We start from the raw sequence: 19130 nt of genomic DNA, 5'->3' as shown, positions 1-19130 counted from the left end.
CTCAATTTCGAAATCTAGTTTGTTGCAGATATTGTGAAACATGGTGAATGGTGAGGCTTCGGGGTGTCTTTGGATGCAAGGATCATAACCATGTCAGTAGGTCTATAAGTAACGCATGTGTGAAGTGGATCTTTGCCTTTTCTCAGACCCTAAATGCTGGCCAAGGTAACGTGATGTGCATAGGTTTGGTATTCCTAGCATTGATAATGCTATAAATGGGTGGGTTCACGTGAATACAGCAGTTGCCTATGCAAGCTGACCAAAGCAAGTGGAACTCTGGCGGTTGGCTCAGCAAATGTCAACAAACAGTTGTCTGCAGAAAGATTAGGTTACTGCTGACCACTGTTGGTCTTCTCAGACACTGGGGGATTATGGGTGTCTTTTTGTGAGCTGGGTGACAACAGACTTTCAGGCCCAGTCAAACATTTTATTTCCTACAGGCTACCATCTCTGGTGATAAAAATAACATAAATCGCACTTCGTCATTTGTTTGAAGTGTCAATATTTCCCTTTTTTGTTCCTAAATATATATTTATGAACGGGTCAGTGTTTAATGCGTTATTGTATTTCTGTGATGTTTAGGTTACAAATGCTAAGCCACAAAAGCAATTCAAACACCCATAGCCTACACTGCATTGCATGTATTTCATTATTATATTATTATAATATCCATTTTTCCTTTAGAACGCTTTAACTTAACCCTCGTCACTCATTATGTAGCCTCGATTTACAATCTCTCTGTAAATTAGGATATATTGTTTTTACTTTCAATAAAACCAAACCTCTGAATTATGTATTTTTATATTCCTAGACAAACTGTTGTAATCAAAATGTAATCTGTATTTTCTACTATTTTATATAGAAATTTAGGCTTTGAAAGCACGATTACTCCTCCATTCGATTGCTCTGGTCTGCCCTATGCCGTCAAAGAATCACAAACACTTCGCACGCAGTCGCGAGAGAAAAGGGACATGTTGGAAACTGACAGACCCGCGTAACCGTTCGTTTGGGGGGTGCCGCACACCCTTTCAGAGATGGGCTACTTTGCCCTAAGACGCATGAAAATGAACTGAAGAGTGAAGCTACAATCTGGGCAATGTGTGGTTTGAATGGACATTCATATGTATGAGTTATTTGAAGTTTAAAATGTGGGCGATGGTGGTGTTATCGAGAGCCAGCTCTCCCTTCCCTTCGTCTAGGACAAGATGGCAGCAATGCAGGCACACTGTGCATGGTATGGCTTCATAAGTCCATAACATGTTCAGAAAAGACCTGGATTATACCCATTGTGACTCTATGTGAAGGTGAGTTTGAAACAAATGTTTTTAAGGATAAGGCTAATCATCAAGGTTTAATGGAAGCTCTACTGTAAAGTTGTGACTAAGTTGGCTGCTGCACAACGTTAGCTTGATAAGATTACAACTGGACATTGCATTTCGTTATGTGAGTTGAGATAACTTTGTTTCAAAGCGCCACTTCCTCTTCTTTCTGTCTGGAAGGTATTTCTAAAAGAAAAAACGAATAAAAAAACGTTTAAAGTCGTGAACGGTTGTATTCTGAACTGGTAGTTAGTTGTCTATCACCTGACTGAGTTATGTTATAAGAACAATAACAGCAGCACATTGTTATTCAGCTATTATATCAGGACAATTTTTACAACATTAACGATATAAACGATTATAATATACTTTATTAATTCATTTTGATCCATGCATCCCATTAGATCACATGAAAACGCTGGAATTTTAATCAAACATCCTAGCACATGTTATAAAGATACGATACAGTTTTGCGTTGTTGTACTTCTTGTACATTGACATATGCGTCATGTTACAAATGGGAAGATCTAAAGTCGTTGTTATGGAGAGGCGAATATAATCCTTGACTCTCTGTATGAATAATAAGTGAGCTGGGGCTCATCTTCTACTTGACAATAACAGTAATTTACGTCTGCTATCGTCACAGCTATTCCGTGAATTGATCCGCTTAACTTCCAAATGTCTAATGTTCAACCAAAGAGGCATTCTCTAAAACGATGCTTTTCACGATAGTTCAAGTGGTCCTAGCTGTATCGTTTTAATGTTAAACGCGACTCCCACGTATCTAACACTGTTGCTTAAAAAAAGTAACACAAACTCCACAGTTAAGCCTTGCATTAATTACTCGTTGTAAGGACTGTACCATTTCATCAAAGTACGAAAGTAAAAGTTGATGTAATGTGTTTGGGCTTTTGTTTCTTTTTGTCCTATCCAAATTAATACCTTGAGGATAGCGTTTGTTGTGTTTGTTTTCACATGAGAGATGTAATGGAACAGTGTGTCTATTTCGGAGGATTGTTTGAGTGAGGCCCTCTCCCATCTGTTCAACACGTGTTATATGATAAACCTCAACATCGCCACAAAAACGTCTTTATTTCTATGCTTGACAGATCAACCGAAGCCGAAGCCAGAATAGGTATAACAAGTTTAGTAGAGCGACGTTCATTTGTTTTTTTATTTAGAATGCATGAAGTATATTTCAAATGTACACTATACCAGTGTTAAGGTGATTTTTGATTGTTTATTTTACGATTTGATTGTTGATTATTCATCAGTAAGGCAATTCAATACTGATGCATGCCTTGCCGTGAGTGAAGCCCCTCGAAATCAGAGATGTGTCATAAGTTCACTGTGAATACATGTAGTCACATGTATGAAATCCCCTATGCAATTATAGACACTGAAACAATGCAACTATTGCATGTTAGAGCTAATGGCCGTGGCTAAAAGTTAATGGAGAACAAATGTAATTCCGCATTGCTTCACTTACAGACTGTCCGGGCCAACTGCGCAGCATTATATTGTTATAACATTAGACACGCATTTAAGTGCTTAAGGGTAAGGGAAGGAGACAATGTTGGATATAAGAACCTTAGAATTATTTATTTGAGTGAACTAACTAACTAACTAACTAACTAACTACTGAGTAACTAAGTTAGTGTGCATTTATTGGGAGTACACGAAACACAAAACTCTCCCTGCATCACAACGAACTAATGATTCACTAAATTGGAGGCAAATTCATTTTACATAACTGTGGAAGGACTGGAAGTTCTGTAATTGGACTAGCCAACTATTGTATTGCTTCTCCCTGACATTTTCTAAAGGGAACAGAATGTCAAAAAAGATAACCCAAGCCCACTTTCATTTTTGTTTTGGCTTTTTATAGGAAGAGACCACACATGTACCATTTCCCATCATTTTGTTTGAAGAGAGTCTGCTGTTTGGGGTATCCTCAAGCATACTGAGCAGTTCATTTTGTTCCTGTTATTCAATGATCCCATCATTCAGTGGTGATGAAATGGTGTGCCCTTAATCCCACTGCCGACACAGTTGAGAGAAGCATAGTTTTCTTTTCTTCTTTTTAACGACATAGCATTTGTTCATTGTCAACAGGTGTCCCTTTTGTTTATTTTTCTCTCAGTTTAGTCGTGAGGTGCTCAGGGTGAAAGGGCAACCACGTGCAATTACTTAGCAGCTCAAGGCTGTTGGGTAAAAAAAAAGGCCTTCAGCTTAGAAGGACGAAACATAATACCACAGGAGGAGCCTGAGCCACCCCCCCCCTCCCCCCAGAGGAGTATCAAGCATCAGGTAGTAATAATGTCATGGTCTGACTGATAACAGCTGCCATTTGTTAGCCTTTTCATTAAGTAACAGGTTGTACACTCTGTGAATATATTGAATCTCCAAACCGCCTTCTAAACAATGAAATAAATATGTCTGCACCTTTTAGGCAGTCTCCTAATCCCCAAATCATGCTCAGCACATGCTGTGCTGTTTGTTAGTCAACATTAACATTATCACTTGAGCTAGTGGGAATAACAATGAAAGAAACTAGGACATCTAGATGGGTGCTTATTTATGGTTTAAATAAACAAAATGGTTATCCTACTAGCCATTAACCAGCATAAAGAGTTATTGTATAAGAATGATTTAATCGGTTTAACAATTTGTATACATCCTTCAGGTTTATTTAACAATAAAGTGCAAAATTCCAACCGTAAGACATATTGTCTTTGTTTGACATTTGAACTTCTTGACAATGTTTGAGCCAAGGCTGCAACTGTGGGTTGTGTTGATGACATCACTGATTGGTTGTACCAAGCAGAGGTTTAGATGCAGTACTGTGAATCTACTTGTCTGCTGCATTAAGTGTTCATAATTAAAGTGAGACCCGGTAAATTCTCCTCTTGTAATGCATGAGGCTAACATGCAGAGAAAGGCCAGTGCTTGTGTGAAGACCATTAATTCCATGCTTTACTGACGAGTGGGTTTAACTAGTGGAAGACCTACCCTTATCAACATCAGTGAAGTCAAATGGTGCTACTTATTGTTCATGGGCCCCGAGGGATATCGAAGATTCTGAGTTGACTGTTAAATCAAGGAATTATAATAATAAAGTCTGTACAATGGTATGCATTGTTTGGAGCAACTCTCAAAGGTACACGTATTTTCTGGCATTACCTGAACTGTATGGCATAACTGGACTACTTTATGCTACTACAAGCACATTTTCTTTCTATGCAACATGAATATATATGGGTACAGTTTGCAGCAGGCCAGTCAAGTAGCTCATAGCCTGTGCTGTTTACTGTCCTGTAAGAAAAAGCTGCCTTTTCTTACTGAACACACTATATGCAACAGCATAACATCATACAATTAGTTCGCTTTTTATTCTTTGACCAAGCTCAGTGTTCGACAAACTCAAAGGTATTCAATAGCTTGCATAGTATGTATTTTGTGCCAGATCCTTATTCGAGGCCAAAGTGCATAGCTTTTTGTCCTTTTAATCTATTTGCCTCCCTTTATATTTTGCAATGAAATTAGTGGTAGATATACAGTACTACGGATTTGCACAAACCATCAATCATAGTCTTAAGTGTTCAAAATTTGAGATCCCTAGGAGTCTCTCTGTGTTCTAGTTTGAGGCTTGCTTTGTTTCTAAATATAGTTATCTGGATGTAGTGTTGATTAAAGTGGTAAAGACCTTTGGGAGGAGCTGCTTTAATGTCATTGAATGCTCCCCAAATTAAGAAGTAGTAGGTATTGGGTGCCAGGCTTCAGCAGGGTTGCTGACTACAGCCTGAAGCTTTCAAATCCAAAACCAAATGGCATTCCTATCCTTTCATTTTGTCTTTTTTTTCCCTGTAAGTGAATAGGCAGGTAATCATGATACAAAATGTTTTGATACAGAGGGAACCCGGCTAGTCAGGGTAACCAGGTTGCGGTCGTAATTGCACAGTTGAGGAATTAGCATAGGCCTACTCTATTATCGCATTTCGCATGGCTACAGGTGACCGGGTTACGGTAGCAGGTTGGAGAAGGGACAGGCGGACTATGTTTTGGACAGATATTCAGGCTCTGTAATAAAGCATGAATCTGTTCCCATTGTAGAACACATTTAACTTTTTATTTTTCTAACTTAACCTCAGCTTGATGAGATTGATACAATGGATAAATAGCTGTTGACTAATTTAGTTGGGCTGATAAACAAACACAAACAATTGCATACAAAACAAGACATGTTATTCTCTTCATCATGCTTTTTTCTCTTTCTTTTTTTTTTGTCTAGAGCTCTGGAGTGGGATGCATTGGAACATTGGAGGAAATAAACATAAAAGGTCAATTTTTTGATTGTTTCAAAGTTTGTAGGAGTTGTTAAAAAAATAAACTTATAGCACGAAACCTGAGCAGGGCCATTTGAAATCCTAAAGTGATTAAAACGTGCGGTTAACATTTGTGAGGCACTCAAAGATAAATCTACCATGTAGGTATTATCTTGAGATTTTACTAACGGTGTTGTTATATTCTCTTCCCTTCACAGGTATGGCCTCACAAGTTTTGGTCTACCCACCACACATTTATCAAACCCAGACAAGTGCCTTTTGCAGTGTGAAGAAACTCAAAGTCGAGCCGAGCAGCTGTGTTTACCATGAGAGGGCCCACCCGTGGACTTATCTGAACGGCAGATCCATCGGCATCGCACAAGCAACCAAACAAGCCCGCTCACTCGTGAGCCGAGAGTCGGCGGTGAGCGCCAGAGTGCGTGGTGGACCACAGCACCCGGTGCAGACAGTGGTGGTACGCGGAGTAAAGAGGGAGCCGGCCGGTGAGAAAGGGGGGAAAGGCCCAGCCGAGGCTGAATTGCCCCAGGACGCAGACTTTGTCCCGTCGCAGGGTCAGCGGACACAACAGACAGAAACAGGAAGGGTGGGCAGCAGTGGAGCAGCAGGGGCAGGAGGAGGGGGAAGGGGAGAGGGCTGCCGAGAAGGCGGAGGCGGGGGCGACGTGGAGGAGGAAGGTGACGGGGAAGACGAGGACGGTGGAGGTTTGAACACAGCGGATAGCTTCCAGCGATGTGGGTTGAAACGTAAAAGTGAGGAGCTAGGAAACCAAGGGAGCGCCATGCAGATAGTGGAGGAACTGTCTATGTTACCTGCCATGTTGCAAACAACGAATGTCGGGAATGCAGCCGGGCCTACCGCTGCAGCAGTTGGGGCAGGAGCGGGGGTGCCCACAAAGCAGGTTGGCGGGGCAGGCGCAAGTGGAGGGGATGGGGACTACCAGTTGGTAAAGCATGAAGTCCTGTGCTCCATGAAGAATACCTACGAGGTGCTGGATTTCCTGGGCCGGGGCACATTTGGTCAGGTGGTTAAGTGCTGGAAGAGGGGCACGGGTGAGGTGGTAGCGGTGAAAATCCTCAAGAACCACCCGTCGTACGCGCGGCAGGGCCAAATCGAGGTGGGAATTCTAGCCCGTCTCAGTGGGGAGAACGCAGACGAGCACAACCTGGTGCGAGCCTTTGAATGCTTCCAACACCGCAGCCACACCTGCCTGGTGTTTGAGATGCTGGAGCAGAACCTGTATGATTTCCTGAAGCAAAATAAGTTCAGCCCTCTGCCCCTGAAAGTGATCCGGCCCGTGCTACAGCAGGTTGCAACCGCCCTGAGAAAACTGAAGAGTATGGGCCTGATCCACGCGGACCTCAAGCCCGAGAACATAATGTTGGTGGACCCTGTGAGGCAGCCTTACAGGGTGAAGGTGATCGACTTCGGCTCGGCCAGCCATGTGTCCAAAGCGGTGTGCTCCACGTACCTCCAGTCCCGCTACTATAGGTGAGTTGGGGAAACTTTGGATACGAGGGGTTAAGGGTGAAGTCCAGTTTAGGTTTTACTCAATGTGTTGTGACTAATGAGTAAAGCAGAGTTGTATATGTCCTACCAAGGCAGAGCAAGGAAGTCCAATACCGCACAACATCCTGCCCCCTGTAGGAGCCCAATACCATCTGTGGCTCCTAAAATATTGACCCCTGCAGTGTTTGCTGACAGGGAATACACTGTTTGTGTTCCTGCTGCTTGGGAACGGAAACCAATGGTCAAAAACATACTTTGACACAATGACTGAAGTCCATGACTGCTGGTTATGAATCAAGCAAAGCACAGCCTTGAGAAATGCCCATGGTTTTGTCATTTAGCCATCCTAATTTGCAGTTGAATTACATTATTCCATTACCAATGTACTAGATGTAATGCAGGACCAAGGAATCTTATTTTTACTTGGCCGAATGTCTTGGATGAGCGTATGGAAAATTGTGATTTATGATATGGAAAAACTGATCTAGTTTATAACAAAATAGGCCTGCAGAACTCTAAACTGTTATGCAAGAGGAAGAAGCGACCCAGTTCAGGCTCTGGTTTGTCTCTGCAGAGCAGGGCTGAATGTGAGGTGAGCAGGATGTGAAGCAGTCTTTACAGTCTAGTGCTCAAATGGTCTCCATAGATGACTTACCGCCTTGCTGTTGTTCTGTAGCCATCCTCATTAAGAAGTAAATGACTTCAAGACATTCTATCATTGGGAGGAATACATACTCCCCCTCTCTTAAGCAAAGAGGGGTCATGTATATTTTTGTTGCACAGTATACAAGATGAAAACGTGAAATTCTAATGTGATTCATGTATCGGTTACTGGCTACAGTCAACAGCACCATTGTAAAAGTTTAGTAAAGACCCCCTTGTCGGGGGTTGGATCAAAGTCATTTAAACAATTCTTAATCGTAACACAATTCATTCACAAATGTCCAGGCTCCAATTGTACACCTGCCACCAGCCAATGAGATATACATTTCACCAATTTGCAGGAAAATGTGAAAATTACCAGTCATTATTGCTTGACTGATTTTCCACTCTGCCAGGTAAAACACTAAATTTGACATAAACTGATTTTGGACCATTAAAAAATGTCCATCATAATGAAAAAAACCCTGAATCTTGTTGTTTAATATTGTGTTAGATGCAGGCTCTTGTTGGCTATAGTACAAAATAATTTGTACCAGAATGTACTATATACACAGCACTGCTTGCCTGTTCTCAGGTCTCCAGGCCTCATCCTGCAGTTTCAAAGGTTAGCTTTGGTCATGCTGAAGGCTTAATTTAATGTGCGTCATCCAATTCCAATCCTGTGCCCTATGTCATCAGTAGCGGATGGAGAAAACACAGTCACTCACTCACACACTCACTCGCTCACTCACTCCCTCAAACAAACACACAGAGCGCCCTTTCTTTGATTACATTTTTAGTAACCTATTTTGGATATTAGGATTTGAATATATATATTTTTCATCTTTAGATGTACAGTTCAGTCTGTTGTGTCAGGTCATTTGCCTACATTTGAATTAGTCCTCATAGTGGACTAGTGAAGCCCTGTGTGGTGACGGAAACACAAATAGGCAGGTTGGATGCCGATCTCTGTTATTTCAGAGACACTTCCTGTTTTGACAGGTGAGGTTAGCGTTCTAAAAAAATCACACAAAACAATCCTGTTTTCCATGCGTTTAACTTCAGGTACACTTTGGCTGCTATCTTTGGCTGCTTAGATATTTACTAAAACGTGAGGTCAGACTCGAAGAGCAATGTATAACAGACCGTCTCTCTTCTGAATAACACGCACACATTCAGGACAAGCTAAACACCGTGGTCTGCATTCCTCTCTCTTCTGGTAAATGTACTATATTTCAGGAAGTGGCTCAAAATAGCTCTGTAGTCCTCTGCTGTACAGGAAGTCAGCTGTGCAGCTGCCTTGACTCTCAGCTCTGTCTACTACTGCTGTGGAAAGGTGTTCATTCTCAAAGGCTTGAAATCGAATTTCTTTGAATCATTTACAACACTTTGTGTCTTTCCCCCTTAAGCGTAGGACCTGCCAAATGATAACACGGTCTGGCTACAATTCATTCAGATCCTGCACTGGATTTGATTTTAATGTGGCCATCATTGAACTCCACGTTTCTTTTGACCCATATAACCACAATGAATGAAACACTATGTAACAAAGTGTTAAATCGGTTAATCCTATACAAAGTTGTAAATGTAGTATTATGTATGTAGTAGTATGTATGTATGTATGTATGTAGCCTATACAGAGAAGGGCATTTATGAAGCCTAAAAATGTGGTTATGTTTGGAGCGCCCCAGTGGCTTACCGGGTAAAGCCTGTACCCGTAAGGCTCACTTAGTCGCTGGGTCGCTTACGGAAGCGACCCGGGTTTGATTCCTGGCCATGGTGATTTACTGCATGTCCTCCCTGCTCTCTCCCCTTCCTGTCTAACTCTCACTGTATCTTGCATGAATAAAGCATTTAAATGCTAAAATGAATCTTAAAACAAAAGAATTGCATACATGGAAACTTGTTTTTTTGTTTTGTTTTCATTGTTGTCCTTTCAGAAGGGGCATTTCTATCAAATACATTTGCAGAGGATCTTGTTGCTTTCGTTCTTTTGTCTTTTGTCAACTTCTAGCAATAATATAGATGCCAGTTTGCCGAGAATCACCCAAACAAACTGCGAGGGTGCAGGCACAGTGGGTGATGGGGTGCTTAAAATAGCTAATGGGAAGAGAGCCAATGTGGTTTGACTTCTATAGATGGTGAAACGAACGGGCGTCCAGAATGAAATGAGTGAAATGCTAGAGAGCTCTCACTTACTGATTCAAGGTCAACCGGTTCCAGCGTCAGCTGTTTTGCTTGTTTTATTTTGTGTGGGGTGGACACTGTGTTCTGTGTACCCACCACATCAACTTAGACCTACTCTCCCTGTAGTTCCTCTGATGTCCACTGATGTCCAGGAACTGTCTGGAGGCAGACATGTATTGTTGTATGCTTGACCGTCTTTGATGAAAATAATGTCTTTGATCAATTCAGATGAGCTTGTTTTGAGGTTAAATCTGGAGTATTTGTATTTGACATGTGGCTTAAAACAGAGGGATTGTGTCATTCCTATCCAATAATGAGTAGGAATGATAAAACTGTTAAGGTTCCCACTTTAACTTTACCATTTAGTCATTTAACAGACACTTTTACTTGACATAAACCCAGGGTTGTCAAAATATTAAAAAAAAGCATGCCAGAACCTAGTCAAAAATTGTGTTAACCGACCACCCTTTTTGATTCAAAATGGTTAAATAATTGAATGTATTACATGCATTCTTTGTTTGTGTGCTGCATATTCTGACACTATTATTGCCCAAAGTAATGGAATATAAACTGGACCCTTTACATCCTTTTACAATTAATTTGTGCAACCACCTTGTGTGTTTTACACATAGTGGTATGATTTAGAGTGACAGACTGTACACAGGTGGGCCTGGAATTTGTTGCTTCCTTTTTGCGTCGTCAGAATGTGGATTCCTCTGAAGGACTATAGGCTCGAACTGGTGTGGATTCCAACAGCGCAGATATTTGCGTTACATTTAGAAGTAGAAACGCAATGAAATTTTTTGCCCATGTTTTTTTTCCATGTGTATCATTCCACTGAAGTGCCCATAAATCCAGAGCTAGGGCGTCACTGTTGTGTTGAACCTTCTCTGTGCTCCAATGAATAATTCAGAATTTAATGAGGGTGCATAGAATTACAGTCCCTCAAAGACTTCCAGAAAGGCTCCATTCTTCCATTATGGAGCCAGCGGTTTTGTAATTTCTTCTGTCATCAACATAACTTTTGCACACTTTCTAGACTTAGATCCCAGCATTGAATGTTAAATGTAGAGATAATTTCTTTGCTTGTTGTATTCTTCATCTGTTTTAGCCATAGTGAAAATGATTCCTGGCTACCCTGATGTCAAACCAGTTAATATCACATTTTACCTGCATTTGACTGTGCAACTTTATATGCTTATCTCAGCAGTGCCAGTGGTTGGGACACAATTGAGATTTATGATATGTGATGTCACATTATTTAAGCTTTGGTGTTCCCATGGGTAACCTTAACTCTGTTCATGCTGACTTGTATTTGTATAACATAGAATTGATCCATGAAAGGCAATCGGCCATGAATACAAAGTAGTTTTTCATCAATACCATAACGTATAAAAATGCACAGGGCCCTATGGTATACTAGCATACCGTGATGTAGACTTTGATGTTTATTAGGATGAAGAAAAGTCACTTTTCGTCTTAACTAGTAACCAAAGGCAAACCTATAATTGAGTTGTTGATGGGATTTTCCAATTAAATCTGCTTTTGCCTTTTTTACATTGAAACTAAAGACCGAATGTGCATTTTATGGAGTCCCTCTGTTATTGTACAATTGCCTTACATAAATCGAGATGGCCTGGAGCTCCAATGAATTCATGTCTTCAATAGCTGAGAAGTGCAATCATAAACATGCACATCATTTTTTTATGTTTGGTTAAGTCATCACTGTCAGGCCCAAATTAATGGTTAGTTAAAAAAGAAAATTCCCTATCGCAAAGAAAACACATTTTATCTTGTCCGAGATGGGGGATATCCCTGACCCTGCCTCCTGTGTGATGTCAGCACGGTGACAGACAGTTATTTTCCTTTAAGTTTGAAGGTTTCTTTAGTGGCCTCTACTTCCCCTGCCTGTTTTGGTATCCAGCCATGCATTATGTTTGTGTTTGTTCTGTGGACATTTAGCAGCCTTCCTTCTTGGCCTATGTCGGGATGAGAGACCGATGAACAGAGCAGGGAGGAAGGGAACCAGCTGTTGTGGAGTGAAGAAACAGGCGGTTGAACTCTGTGACTGGGGAAAGTCTTGATGCTATTGGGTAACGACAATCCACAAGGGAGTCGCAAAAATGTGCTAGAGGCTCTTAGGCCAAAACAATGATGCTTCCTCTTGGAAATTCAGGGGAACGGCAGATCCATCTAGTGTTGCCGCTTAGTCTAGGCTTCATTTGTCATTCAATTACATTTTCAGTGCTGGGTTGGCCCTGGCCGCTATACCTGTTGCAATGCAATGGTCCCACACTGGACCTGTTCCAGTTGTGTACTTTGGTTTGGTTCATCACCAATGTTGTGATTCCCCAAAAGTAAGGCTCAAGATTGAAGCGTAATGCTTGAATGCATTAATATTTACTAAATGTAGTGCAAAATAGGTTATTCATAACTTGTGTTCATATTTTAGGTAACAATCTGCTTGAGTTTGAAACATATGATTTGAATGTACAGGCAGCATGTTCAGCATAAGGATATCGCCAGACCACTGTGATGTGATTTATCGATATAGCCCTACACCTAAACCTGACCACCTATTGCTAATCTAGATACCTTAGCCTCTGAGCCATGAAAGGTAGTTATTTTTTTCTCTTTCATATTAGCTGACAGTGTTTTCTTGATAGCCTTGGTGATATGGAATTTTCTGGAGTATGTAATTTCAATTCAACCATGGTTGGACTTCCCCTGTCAAGATGTGGCCAGTTCTCATTTTGTACACGTACACATTTATTCCTAACTGTTGAACTGCATAAAGGTATGACATTACAGACGAAATACCCCTAATGCTCGACTGGTGACTAATACTACATCATGTCCTTATCTCTCTCGATTTCTGACTTTGTCAACAGGTTTTTAATTTGAATACTGGTAAAGGTTGGACAGCCGTGGATGTTTTGGTTTTGCTATTGTTTTGGACTGTGTATTGTTGGAGTGCTTATTGTGTTATCTGCATCCGTTTCTCGTCATTATGTAAAACCCTTCATAGTCTTATATCGCTGACTGTACCCCCCCCCATCCCCATCATACAAAATACTTAATTTCCACCAATTAGGGAAATTAGGGCTGAACGATTTGGGGAAATAATCTAATTGCGATTATTTTGACCAATATTGCGATTGCGATTTAATGTGCAATTTTTATAATTTATTAAGTTCCTTATGTTGTGTATTATTCACTAAAAAATAAATAAATCATTCTTTAGTATGACAAACACAACATTGAAAGCAGTCAACATAAAAACTGCTCTTTCCTTTAGGCCAGGCCGATGTGTTGAGATTCATTTATATTATAAACTTCTTTATTTAACTATTGAATGGTAAACTAAAAATAAAAATAAATGAATCATACGGATTTCCAGTCAGTAACGGTAACAAATCACTTTATCTTGTAATTTTTTAATGTATTTTTTATCGCAACCTTTGCGATTTGCACACGTGTTAATATTACATCGCGATTTCAATTTGAACTCGATTAATCGTTCAGCCCTAATGGAAATATCGAATTACTGATGGTCTTTGTTTTCTAGGTGTGTGTGTGTGTGTGTGTGTGTTTGTGTGTGTGTGTGTGTGTGTGTGAAGACCAAAACACATGAGACTGAAGCATCACAAGGCATCTTGCTGCCCCTTTCACTGTTCTTGAACCTCCCTCTGGTCTGCACTGCATATCCTAAGAATATAAATTAAATTTTGTTTCCAGAAATACCAGTGAGGACATATGAGCTGGATTGATTATGGCGTAACATGAGTGTTTTCAAGTTGGTATAGATGGACTCCTACAAATGTCTCCTTCTGCCACATACATTTTGATGTCTCCTTCTGCCACATACATTTTGGTAAATTAATAGTAGTTTATCTTTTAACAGCGCCGTTCGTTTTGGAAGTGGTAGCTTTCCTAGTAATTAAAACGCCATTTCACAAGCGCACTTGCCTCATGTCACAACAAGTAGCTTTGGGTTACTTGGATTGTGCCTGTTTGTTTTTGGAGAGCAAACATTAGTCGGTATTGGTCGTTGGTCGGTTGCGCAGAAAAGCACAACGCTATGTAGTTGTAGTTATGCAATTCTGCTGTGTATACATTATTACATGGGCTCCTGATCTGCCATTTTTATCAGTAGGAGTAACAATTACGATATCTGGCCTTTAATATGCATTTAGATTCCTTGGATTTGGCATATGTAAATGTCTCCTTCCTCTTGGAGAAAAAAGCATAATCTTTTGATATCAGTGGATGCATAAGCTGTTTTGGTGCAAGGTTGCCAAGTGTACCTCCATGGCATATTTATGTAAACATCCGGATATGATTTGTGTGAAAGTCCAAGGTAAACATAATTATAAATCGAGTGCTTTGAGAGATTTAACGCTGCCTTGCGACAGCCACCGCTTCATTCTGAGTTGTGAACCGTCAGCACCACCCAAAGTCTGATCCCCAACTATGTTAAGAGATTGTTTTCTTTCTGATGTCAATGCCTAGTTCAGGTTTATCCACTGTAGTGGATCTTTTTTCCAAAATGTGCATACTCACCATTGATAATCAAGCGCAGAACATAAGGCATTGTAACCAGTGGTTGAATTTGATTATAACCCCACAATCTCCTAATTGCTTATACGTAGTAAGTAGCTTCTAAGTAGTTCAAAGTTTGCATTCTTTGCATTGAGCTGGCCAACCGGTTGTAATCCCATACTTAAGTGTTTCTGTGGCCCTTGCTTAGGCAACCAATTGCCTTGTCTACCTGGAAAACCGACATGGTTAATGGAGGTTATTGGTTCAATAAATTGAGGAAGGCATTTTCTACACTGTAGTATATAATCATGTACACATGTTGTCATTTTCTCTTTAATAAGGTGTACATAATTGTTGCATGTCATGCACATGTATGTTAGGTCTGTGTTATTGACTGTCCTTCCTTAGGCATGACTCAAAGACTTGTATTGCACCGAATAAGACAATAAGACTCTTCACATCTTGGCTGCAGATTTAATAAGCTATGCAAATAAGATAAGCATCGCGTAAGTAGGTGTGCATGCTCTGAATTTATTTTATACAATTCAGGCCTGCAATTAACTATAGGATCACTTCCTTGTGCTGACTGCACAGTGGTTATTTATGTCAATGTAAAACATAAATTGTGACAGCTTGAGGGTATGGAGGTGAAACCTCAGGCTCAGTGAATATTGAATGTGTCTTTTTTTTAAGCATTGTGATCATAAAAGGTAAAGGGATGAGTGTAAGAATAACCAGGCAGTGTTGCATAGAATCAAGTGATGAGCCGAGCCCCAGTCGGAAATGGATGTACTTTTTAAATATGCCATAGTCTTTGAAGCTGAAATGGTTGACATGCCTGCCTGGTGGGTTTTTGCAGCTATGCTACATACTGTGCCAGCTGCGCCATGCATTTGCTTTTACCATGAGATTGAATGTCTGGAGCTTATTTTGGTGGTGCCTAGTTTGGCTGTTGCCAGCCTTACGCATGTTCCATCGCTCACCATAGTGACCTAAGACCAAAGGATTTCACAGCCAGGCTGTCTACCTCTCTCTCTAGATAGACTCAGTATTAAAGCACCTGTCCTGCTTTGTATTTCTAACTTAGTCAGTCAAAAAGCCCATAGGGGCTACAAGAGTTTTGGTGGTGTGTTTTATTTGTGGTTTTTTGTTTTGTAATTTTATTGCAGTGAAGGAACATGGTCATACGCTTCTATATGTACTGCAGTAACTTGGAATAGATTTAAAGACCCATCATTTACTAGAATCCAACCACAATAACATCCCGGTTAAGCACGCATGTCTGTCTTAAATTGGTGCCTAGGGAAAGGCACTTGGCTACCATGCTGAAGAGGATACGTGACACATTTTGGCACTCATTTAAACAGAAATGGGTGTTAACAAAGAAACAAAGCTTTCTCCATGGTTGGGTTTATGTGTTAAACAAATACCTCAATACACAAAAAATATACTTCTTTCCGTTGCCTCTGTGTTCTAGTAATAAGTTAACATGAATTAGTTGATTACTGCATCGTCATGATATTGAGCCGTATGGAGACATGTACCGGGACTTGTAGGAAACGGGTTGTGTGTGGCCTAAACATTGGCCCAGGGACAATTGCCAGGCGGTCTTACCCATATGGGTGCTGACAGGGCTGCGTCAGCAGCACCTACCCGGTGGACACCCTATCACAGTGCTATTACGTGTTACTTGCGGTTACAGTAAGTAGCACTTAGCTTCAGGGCAGAGTAGTGACTGCGCTCCTAATTCTCCCAGCGCTTAGTAGCAGACGACTCAGCCTCTCTTAAGTTCTAACCCCCCGGCCACGCTGACCTGCTAACCCACTATCTTATCCCCTTGACTTCCGGCTGGAGTGGACCCACAGAGATAGCTGGCTCACAACTGTTGCTGTCGCATTGTCAAGCAGCACACCTGCACACACCTGAGCTCCAATCAGCAGAAGCGCCACAGCAACTGCTTTAAGCATCTGTGTGGCTAATGGCATTGTTTAATGGAGAATACAATGACAATAGCAAGCGTGTGTAGACGATGACTTGAATATGACCTTTTTTGTGGAAGTTATTTCAAGTGAACTCAACTTTTTTGTTTTTGCCTAGGAGATTTATAAGTATTCCATTATCTGATCATCATTATTAATTATCATCATTGTTCTGCTTACATTTCCACACTTCTCTGTGGAGAAAAAGTAACAGGGTTTTCAAGTTATCATCTCTTTCGAAGTCTGCGCTACTTCCTTGCTTTCCAAAAAGGATACTTTTTAGGTCAATATTTTGTCCTAATGTCTCTCTGTGCTCCTGTTACAGGTTCAAGTAAAATTCTGAATTGGGTATACATTTGATAATGGTCGTCTAGGTCAGTGAGTCGCGTCAGCTTGTTTTGCTGCTGCAGGTGCCATTGCCATATTTGGGCAGTCACTTACAAGGTCTATAATGCTATGCATCAACTTTTGTTTTGACAGCTCCTTGACAGTTGTGTATTTTGCTTCCCCTTTGCAGGGCTCCAGAGATTATCCTGGGACTGCAGTTTTGTGAAGCCATAGATATGTGGTCGCTGGGCTGTGTGATAGCAGAGCTCTTCCTGGGATGGCCTCTGTACCCGGGCTCCCTGGAGTATGACCAGGTAAACAGCCTCTAATTCCTCACTTATTAACTGTAAGCCACTCTTATGTTATTGTGGTTTCCCTCCTCCCGTCTTATGTATGTGTCATTTTCCTCTATTCCCCCACCCACTTCCTGTCTCTGTGATCATAAACGGAAGCTTTTTACCCCTACTCATGACTGGTTTCTTTCTCTGACGCGAAATCATTATCTCTTTATGCGTCTATTTTCAGTTTAGAAGGTCCCTTGATTTGCTTGTGTATAACAGTGTTGACGATAAAGGGAGTTAATTTGCTAGAACATGTTGTCCTCATTCCTTCACCTAACTCCTCTTATCACTTTTGTGATACCCCCCTAGGATTGTCCAAATAGCTGATCCTCCAGTCACACATCTCCAGTAACACAATGCTTGCCCTCTGTTATCTTAACTACATTATTCATATACTAGTCTTATCCTTCCCTCTTGTCCTCTGCTGGACCTGTCAGTCGGGAAGATGGATGGAAATAAGCAGCCACAAGAGAGAATGGTTTGGTCTCATGATGGTCAGGCTGTGGCTGAGTATGTGAGGACACTCAAGCCAGTTGTCTTAAAGAAAGGGTCAGAAAAAGGGATGGTCACCACCAGTCTGCAGAGTGAAGCCCATGTGGCTAAAATCTAGGATATGGGATTCTCTCCCTAAAGCACTAAAGAGGTTTTTGCTGTGTACCCAATAAGATAGAAAACACATTCGGGGAGAACACTAGGCTTGTGAGAAGTTGCAGGGAAGAAACAAAGGCTAGAAGAAGCATGGATTATGTGAGACAAGAGAGGGACCCCAGACTCCGGTGGAAGGCTGTAACAGGCCCAGAGAGTGGTGTTGTTTTCCATAGTTAGTAGAAATGAGGCCTCTTTGTGGTAGACTGAACCGTCTGGCGGGGGTGGGTGTTTGGGGGGTGCCCTACTCAGACTTCTTGGGATGAGACAGATCAAGGCTTATGCAGAGCCGCTTCCACCCCAGGAGTCCATCTAGCCTGATGCTGTCCAACAGAGAGCTTCAGGCTAGGCTTGAAGCATGTCTGCTGATCCAGGGACTGCCCCATGCCTTATGCTGCATTACAGCAGTCAGGGCCCCACTGCAGACCATGGCCCTGCCAACCTATTTTTATACATGGCATAATTTTTCACACTCTCCCCAGGCCTATAACAGAAGGGCGAACCCAACACCTCCTAAAAGAGACCCGACCAACTCCTTGGTGGAGTTAGGCTAAATATATGAATCTGTTTGTGTACGGGCAGATCAGAGTTTCACCAAAGCTTCTTCAAGCAGGCGAGGTTCTTCAGAAGGATCCCCACTGGGAGGGGTGGGAAAGCCTCAGACCGACAGACGGATAGGGAAGCCTGAGGGTGGGGCGGGAGGAGAGACCACATACTGGAAAGAAAAAAATGAGTTTAGATCCAGATGAAGAGTCAAAACCTCATGAAAACGAGGTGGAAAAAGCGAAAAGGGGGTAGAATCCGGCAGACTTCTCTCTTTTGGCAGATGGCGTTAAGGCACTGACCTTTTGAATAAACAGAAACCCAGAGAACGCCAACGTGTAACTTTTAAGAATAAACAATAAACCGATTTGGTTGTGTCTGGATCAGCCATGCCTTGCAGCAGCCCAATTAAATATCTTAAAATCTTACTGAATCTTTGATATTTAAAGTTTGGGCTTGTGCTATTGCTGGCACTAAAGGGGACCACTGACTGTTACGTTGCTGATGGTAATTTGTGAGGAATTCCTGGGAGCTTAAGCCCAAGAGAAGTTTTGGTTGACTAGACTCAAACGTGATCTTATGAAAAGTTTTACTATCAATCGATCCTAAAGCGCAACTAACCGTTCAACTCACAGTTAAACTCACAGTCCTGTAGTAATGACCCGTTTAGCTTTGACTCTTTTGGTGCTCCCAATTTGCACCCCGGAAGACTCTCTCACTACGCCGATGGTGTCATTGGGGCCTGCTTTGGCC

The 19130-nt window shown here is 41.4% G+C and overlaps 1 protein-coding gene across 3 annotated transcripts in view; it reads left to right on the top strand.

Moving 5' to 3' along the window:
* The first annotated feature begins 1215 nt into the window (after positions 1–1215).
* Positions 1216–19130, top strand: part of hipk3b (homeodomain interacting protein kinase 3b) — a 35660-nt gene continuing 17745 nt past the window's right edge. For all 3 annotated transcript variants that reach the window (XM_079737277.1, XM_079737278.1, XM_079737276.1), the window contains exons 1-4: positions 1216–1304; positions 5611–5659; positions 5863–7153; positions 17039–17162. In XM_079737277.1, coding sequence (XP_079593403.1) covers positions 5865–7153; positions 17039–17162 — 1413 coding nt within the window. In that variant the 5' untranslated portion in view covers positions 1216–1304; positions 5611–5659; positions 5863–5864. The remainder of the gene's footprint in view (positions 1305–5610; positions 5660–5862; positions 7154–17038; positions 17163–19130) is intronic.

This window comes from Pollachius pollachius (assembly GCF_949987615.1).
Source record: "Pollachius pollachius genome assembly, chromosome: 5".
Classification (NCBI taxonomy): Eukaryota; Metazoa; Chordata; class Actinopteri; order Gadiformes; family Gadidae; genus Pollachius; species Pollachius pollachius.
This window is presented reverse-complemented; position numbering and strand designations above follow the sequence as displayed.